The 7,995-nt window shown below is 44.3% G+C and overlaps 1 protein-coding gene across 1 annotated transcript in view; it reads left to right on the top strand.

Annotated features, from left to right (window-relative positions):
- The first annotated feature begins 2,903 nt into the window (after positions 1-2,903).
- Positions 2,904-7,995, top strand: part of EIF4E (eukaryotic translation initiation factor 4E) — a 28,347-nt gene continuing 23,255 nt past the window's right edge. The window contains exon 1 of the mRNA XM_068136796.1: positions 2,904-3,001. Coding sequence (XP_067992897.1) covers positions 2,984-3,001 — 18 coding nt within the window. The 5' untranslated portion in view covers positions 2,904-2,983. The remainder of the gene's footprint in view (positions 3,002-7,995) is intronic.

Raw genomic sequence — 7,995 nt, 5'->3', positions numbered from 1 at the left:
AGAAACTCCATAGCTTGTAATATTTGAAAGAATCCATGAATGTGTCTTAAGGTGAAAAAACTTTTTTACTATGGAACCACAACAAAGGTCAACGGAGTGAATTTCTGGCCCAGTGAATTCCATGGGAATGTTACTGATATCAACAGGGACTTCATGCAGATTTTGTCAGCAAAATAAAGGCCATAACAAAAACTGACTTACTGCTGGCAAAATACTAACTCAGGGCTCAAAATCAAACTAAGATGATGAGATTTTTTAATTGTATAAACCACAGTGATTCTAAATGTTCTGTCACTGATATGAACAACCTGTTTTGTTTCCCCTCAAAACAGGGAGATGCAGTTGTGCAGATAAATTAGGTCTTATATTTGCACATCTCTGATGCTGCACTTTACAGAATGAAAGATGTTCCTAACATCATCTTAAATTCACACGGAAAACTGATGGAGCTCTAAAGCTTGCAAGGATTACTGAAGATGAGATATTCATAATTTCTTTACTTCATATCCCATACTTTTTTTATCCCCACACTATAACTTTGAAAGTTGTGGGTTTGTGGATATATCAATGATACCTCTTTTCTTTCTATCTTTTCTTTTGAGATGGTTTGAAGATGATGCCATGTCCAAGGCAGCCACATTCATTTCTGAGGATCCTTCTTACCTGTCAGTGACTCAAAGATTACCATAGCTCATAATCCTCTCATTGCTATTATAAGTTGTTGGGTAACTTCTGATGTCATCTTTAGAGGCTTTGTGCCTGTGTAACTCAACAAATCAAAGAGCAATGTGTACTAAATCACAATACATGCTTACTTCCTATTTGTACAGTAATAAGGTAGGCGCTGCTCAGAACTCAGATGTAGTATGTTCATCTCTTATTAAACAGTAAATGTACACATTTTAGAGGGGACTTTATGAAATTATCCCTCTGCTGCACAAGAAAAATGAGAATCCAGCCAAATGCTATATGACATTATCATTTGGTGTTAGCACTTACTCACAGTTTTTCTCAGTAAAATGACATTTAAAGCCCTAAAATGTAGGTGTGCACACTTGGCTCATTGACAATAAGAAGCTGAAGATAAATTGACCAGAGAGGAAGAGGATTCTGCATGGATTATCTTTATTTATGTTAAGAGATTTAAAGGCAGGATTAAAGCAGGCAGTCCAAGAATGTGCATGGTTCTCAGGAATGTAACTTTGACTTTCTGTCATGAGATGAGCAATACTGTCATGCTTCTGGAAAGTACTCTCAGGGAGAGAACTTTACCAGGAAGATTTGTGTGGAAAATTGAAAGCATTTTAATCACTATATTACAAATCCTCCATTCTTCATGCTGTGCCTCCATTTCTAGATCACCCTGAAGAGATCATGTTGTATAAATGCAGGAATGAACTTGGTCTCAAAGCTGAGAACTGAAACCTGAGCTGAAAACACCCAGCTTGCTGATGATCTCTTTAGCAGGTAAAACAGAATGAGTCTGCATGTGGAACCCCTATGAGACTTCCTGTGCCAGGAGTATTTCAGAAGGAAAATGAAACGCCTATCTCTAGAAGCAGGAATTCTGCACTGCTACAGCCTTTTCTCTTGGAACTGGCTTAAAGCTTATGCATAGTGCTACACTTGAATATGCTTGAATAGCAGTCTATCATCTCTGCTGTACTGCTTGAAGAGCTTATTTCTTAAAATAGCTTCATTTAATTTTCAGACCCTTTTTGTGAATTAGGAGTGTTGTGGCTAGAGGGCAGTGTGCCCAGGTGAGATTCACAGTGATTTAAACTGCCAGATAGGCTTAGGAATACGGTGTTTCCCAACAACCAAAGCATGTGTGTGGTAGGGCTGTATGCCTGCTCAGCCTGTGCACACGGGTGGTGTTGCATCCATGCTGGGAAGCATTACTTTCACTGCTTTCCCTGGTACAAGAAGAAAATTGATGCCCTTGCACTAAGAGTGATCTACAGCACATTTTAACCAAGTTTCTGATAGAGATGATTGGACCAGGTCTCAAGTGTTTGGCAGTTTGCTCATAACATTCAAAGCTTCAGCACCCTTAATCATCAAAGCTGCCTAATCTTTCTTTGGCTGAGAACACCTCTCCCTTTTAGGTGCCTCAAACCAGCTCTGCTGACCCTAGAAATCAGACATGGTGGCTGAGGGTAGCATGGGTTTCGATGTTTGCATTCTTTCACAAGAAAAAGGCAGTCTTACGATGGGCTGGGCATACCTCTGCTGACAGAAGCCTTTCCACAGGGGTGGGCAATCGGACGTTCTGGATGCGCTGGCGTTCCCGACACCGACCCGCAGCTGCCTGCTGGCCATCGGGGCCGAGAAGCAGCAGGTTTCTCCGTGACTGCCTTTTCTTGCTTGGTGATCCGAGATCACCGGCTGTGTGTCAGTCCAGTCTGAGAGCCAAGCCATTTAAATACGGAATCGGCAAAAGATCGAGTTAAATGAAACGAATAAGGCGCGTGATCTGACACACCGGACTCGCCTGCGGTCATTGTCAGCCGTGACGCGTTTCAGCGGCACTCGGTCACCGGCAGCTTTTCCTTGAGGAACAGCAGCCAGCTGAAGCCTCCTCTCTTGAGCCGCCTCTTCCTGGATGGATGAACTAAACAGGCCCCAAGACCCACGTCTGGGGTCAAAAATGAGCTATAAACCGCCCGGAATCCTCCCGGTGCTCACACACGCCCAACTCGGACACTCTGGGCAGGCGGCACCTCCTCGCTGCGGCCGCCAGAGGTCCGCGCTCCCTCGGCGCTGCCCTTCTCTTCCTCACCACGTCCCGGCGTCGCCCGCGACTCTAGCTCCCGGTAGGCACCGCGCACTGCCCGGGGCCCGAGGGCCGGCACCTCCCCTCCTCCTGCCCAAACGGCTGCCGGGCCCACGTGACCGCCGAGCGGCCAACTGCGTTTGAACCTGGATTTCTTATCCGCCCCTTCTCCGCCCCCGAGCACTTCTGCGATCAGATCGATCTAAGATGGCGACGGTGGAACCGGTGAGTGTTTCATTCCCTTCTCCCGGCCGTTTTTCTTCCTTCTTTCTTACTTGTCTGCCGCCACCGTCTCCTTTTAGAGCCGCGGCTCCCTCAGCTGCGGCGGGTGAGGAGATGGTGGGCGCTGGGCCGGGCAGGAGGTGGATGGGCTCCGGGGCGCGGGCGGCGAGGCCGGCGAGGAACGCACGCACGCAGGGGGACGGAGCTGGGGGAGGGGGAGCGGGAGGCGCCGGCCTGCGCGGGGGGAGGGAGAGGCGGGGGCCCGAGGGCTGTGCCGGCACCGCCGCTCACCACACCGCTGCGGGGGGCGCCGGGCCGGCTGCGAGAAAGGTGGGGGCAGGGCCCGCCGGGTCGGCGGGAGTGAGGCCCGAGGGCCGGTGTCGCTGCCTGCCCATTGTGCCGCGCCCCGCCTGCGGCCCCCGCCGCCCTGCGGCACGGTGGCAAGGGGGACGACGGGGCCGGAAGGCGCGGCGAGGAAGAACAGCCCTGAGCGGCGGCGCGGCGGGCCGGCCCGGCCGCCTGGCGGTTGGCTCCTTGGCGCATGTGGCGCGGTGGAGGTGGCCATGTTGGTCTCCGCCTGTAGAGGCCGGTGGATTAGACTTGCCGGTCACCGAGGGGCCGGCTCTTCCTCGCCGGCCGGCGAGCGCCCTCCTGGCAGGCGGGGAGCCGTGAAAGTGTGTTTCCAAGGCAGATGGGCTGCCCGAGAGGCTTTGAGACTAGGAGGCGCGGAGTCGCTAACCCGGGATGAGGATCTCTTAAGTTAGCAGTTGCGCTGCTGGAGAGTTTGGCAGCTGAAACAAGAAAACACTGTGACTGGTAAGGCTCGAGGCGTGTTGCAAACCAAATTGGCTTTTTCCGGTCATGTCATCTCTCTGGGCCAAAAAGGTATTTTTAGGACACTTTTTAAAAATAATTTTTCGTGACAATTGAATATTTTTTTCTGTTTTCTAGGCATTACTTTCTTTAATATCTTATGCTCTGTTTTATAGATTGTCTCAGTCTGTATTTCTACAAAGAACTAAGTCAGCTGGAAGTGGTCCAAGTGTAATTGTTATTCTGATCTTGCGTGCTTGTGTATCATGCGGGGTGGACAGCAGAAGACTATTTTGGCTTCAAGGAAGTGAATCACTTAAAGGCTGGTTTCTGGTTGCTGCTTGACAACCGAATAAATGATCGACATGTACTTTGGAGAGGCTTTATAACACTTAGACAAAGTATTTAAGTTTGAAAATCACTTTGTTTTTAAGGATTATTTTTACCCTTTTTAGTAAGGGACATTGATCCTCCTTGTAAGATTTTCTTATGTGAACAACAACAAAAGCAATAAACATCCCTTTACTTACAAGGAGGAGATTGAAACTGATCAGCATCTATAGATCACTTGATCTAAAGCAGTTCTGAATAGGAAGAACGTAAGTTAACACAGTGAGCTGTACCCCCAGCAGCACCCATCCCATGTTCTCCATCCACTTTTTTCTCCATACAGAAGCTGATCTTTCTGAGCTGTAGACCACATATCTGAGGGTGAGAGCTTCTTGCCAACTCAGTGTTTGGTGATGACTGTGGAGCTAGCTTAGCAGGGGTTGTAATAAGTTATTTATTGTACTCGTGGCAACTGGAAATTAAAATCACTCTAAAGGCATGGTTTTGTGGTACCTTGGCTGTGGTGCTGGCTTTGGTTGTTGCTTAATTTAGACAAAAGTAAATAGTTGTTTCTGCCAGCAAGATTGATTTCCCAGATCCAGCTCACTATGTAGTGGCAAACAGTTGTGTTGGGCCAGTAGAAGTGGAAGGTAGGGTACTGCTCACAACAGCTTAAGTACTGCTGCTGTTGAATGTTCTGCCATAGTTGAAGTGTGCTTCACTTCAGAAGACACATTTTCTTGTTATTTTCAAATTTATTTCAATAGTGGAATTTTTGTTTGTCCTTTAAGGTGGCTCACGTTTCTCACTACACAGTCACTTGTGTAATGGCTGAGGTCATAGATTCTTAATTTGGTGGAAATAACTGCATGCTTTTCAATAGAACAATTTAATTGTATGTGTGGTTAGGGATTAGGTTACATCTTTATTATAGCAAAGGCTTTCTGTTGCTGACTTTCAAAATCTGGGCCTAGGTTTGTAGAGGTGTCATCTATTATGCTTCCCCAGTGTGAAAATGTGCCTCAGGAAAGGTGAACCATGACTGAATGTGCATTTTTCTTAGAATTCTACAAAATCAGCGATATTTCTGGTACTTTGTGTTCTAAAAGGTAACATAGGTTTTAAGAATTGCTAGTTTGAAGCATTTTTTCCAGCCTCTTTAGGCATATTGAAACTTGAATTCAGAGTTTTGTAAAGAGTCCCATGGAAGTTGCTAAGAAAAGTAGGAGTATTTTAAGTAAATACAGACCTGTTGTATGGTGTTCTACTTCTTCATTGCAGGGAAAACTTAACCCTCTGCAGCACAGACAATTAAAGATCTCCTCTTTTTTGTCCTAGCTGGATTGATTCTATTTTAAGAATGTTCTGCCTCTTCTCACAAATTAATCTGGAAGTGTGTTCTGTTCTATTAGTGTGCTCATACTGTATCCTTTGAGGATTAAATGTGATCAGATAACACTATGCAAAAGTCCACAGTGTCAACAACAAAGCCAGCAGTAATGCTTTAGTAAACAATAGTTTACCAAAGGTGACTTTAAAATATAGACACATAAAGTACTTGTACATCTGTATAATGTCATGTGGAAGCAAGTAACTTAGATGTGAGCATCCAATCCCTCATCATTCAAATAGGAAGTAGGCATCACATTTTGTTTTTTTATACTTCATGACAGCTATTACACAAATGCAATTCCTGTGAATTTAAAGTCACATTTTAAGATACATCAGTAAAACCTCAGTTATGTATAGCTTAAACTTTGTAAAGACTATTTGCAACCTCGAAACTTGAAGCAGTCACCCAATTCTTAAAGTCCTAAAACCGATTCCTCTTTAAAATGTTCACCTTAGGAAGGTACTAAGTGTGATCTACAGATTGAACTGTGCACAATGAACATTGAGTTAGCTGCCAACAAGTGGCAGTGATTCTTTTACAGTGAGGTAGGGCAGAAAAATTTTAACTGTGTAAAAGGGTTTTTTCCTAAAGGTGCAGAGCAGTTGCATCAATTAATCTTCTAAATGGTGGTCAGTTTTCCCCCATGTTCAGTGCTGTTTATCAAAGTAGCTTGTATACATTGCATGCTTTATAGTAATGGGGTGTGCAAGTAATATGTACAGGACTTTATCTTTTTGTTTGAAGACTAGCATATTGCATATCTATACATGGTACACTTCTGCTTTTAATTGTTTTCTGAAGATTGAATGTGTCTTCAGGGGTAGAATTTCTTGCTGGCTTAGTATTTGTTGCTGTTGCTGGCTCAGTGTAAGTGTTTTTATTTCGGTTCTGTAGAAGTATGCAGGGAGGTCAGAGTTTTGTTCTTTGTGTTATCTGAAGTAGCCTCAGCAGTTTTGGGAAGTCTGTTTACTTGTCCAAGTGCCTTAGAACTAACAATGTTGGACGTAGAAAGTCGTCTTATGTCACAGGTAGATTGGTGTTCCAGTAGCAAAGGCAGGAGTTGGATGCACACTGCGGTGAGAAGTGGTAGCACAAGAGCAGCCTGTGTGGGCAGCTCAGCACAAACCATAAAGATACTGAAACATTTTCATGTACTTTGTAACCTGTTTGCTAATTCCAGTCATACCTTTGAGTTAAATGGTGAAAATCTAATGGGTACTTTCAAGTGGACGTGACCCATTTTTCAGGAGCTAAAAGGGCTGTAAATACTCTTTGCATCTTTTAAACACTGAGATTAAACGTACCAAACCAAATGTTACCCCTCTGACCCTTGAGTAAGCGTGTGGCTCATCCACTTCAGTCTTCTTCCTGTCCTCCTGTACATGTGTTGCACTTCTAATTTGGTCACTCAGTTCAAAATCATGCCCCATGTTTGTGTTCTGATAGTGAATGCCTTTCTAAAATCCTGTGATGTTCTAAGTAATAATGTATGCAGTTAGGATGGTTACTCTGTATTAAGCTATGTCATGTCCAGAAAAATTTTTCTGTCCTCCTGTCTGGAAGACTTTAATGCTAATTGGTAACAGGTGGCTGGTGGTACCTCTTTTTTCAGTTGGTATTGCACATACTACATACAATTTTTACTTGTGTGCTCATCCCTCAGCTGTGTATCAGATTATTGCTTTTGTTTGTCACAGCACCTAATGCTTGCTTGTGGCTGGGCTTAATTCTCTTTTTTCCAGTCCATAAATAAATGGTTCTTTTTGTGCCTGTGAGGAGTTCATTCTGACTGTAGTGTAATGGGATTTTTCTGCAAGAAGCATGAAGACCAGCAGATAGTTGACAAGCTTTTTCCCTAGATATTTGAGAACCGGATCATGCAGTTTTCTCATTCTGGTGGAAACCCTAAACAAGAAGGTAGAAACTCAAGTGTAACTTCATTTGCAAGAATCTTTTGGAAGCCACTTCTAATCCTTTTAACTTTGACCAAGATTGTATGGTAGTGCTGTGGTCTTTTGAGACATAAGTGTTGCATGCTCCCCAACTGGACTTCCTAAACAAGTTCTGCACACAATTAGATGACATGAATGTGGTCTGGGCTGCACCTGAAAACACTCAGTGAAACCTAGTGAAGCTGCTTGTTCTCTTTAACAGACAAACTTGATTAAGCATTTTTTACTGTAACTGCTGTTTGGTTTGTGTCCTGGTGACACGCAGACCTTTCTTTACATTGGTTATGTGTGGTGAAGAAAGAGTAAATAACACCAATTAAATCTAGAAATGTCAGCAAGCAATATGCAGATGTGCCCAGTCATTAAGTGCTGAGTAGGCAAATGCTTCATGGACTTCTGGAAGCTGATTCCTACGTCAAAAATGTGGGTAGTGAATAAATGTCACTTAATTACCTGCTGTCTTGTGTGTGAGGAATAGGATCAGCCATATAAAGTTTTCCAGTTTATCT

This window comes from Melanerpes formicivorus, unplaced genomic scaffold (genome assembly GCF_026170545.1).
Source record: "Melanerpes formicivorus ecotype bairdi unplaced genomic scaffold, bMelFor1.0.p_v2 SCAF_4, whole genome shotgun sequence".
Lineage (NCBI taxonomy): Eukaryota > Metazoa > Chordata > Aves > Piciformes > Picidae > Melanerpes > Melanerpes formicivorus.
The sequence above is the reverse complement of the archived record's forward strand: the minus strand, read 5'-3'. Positions and strand labels throughout refer to the sequence as shown.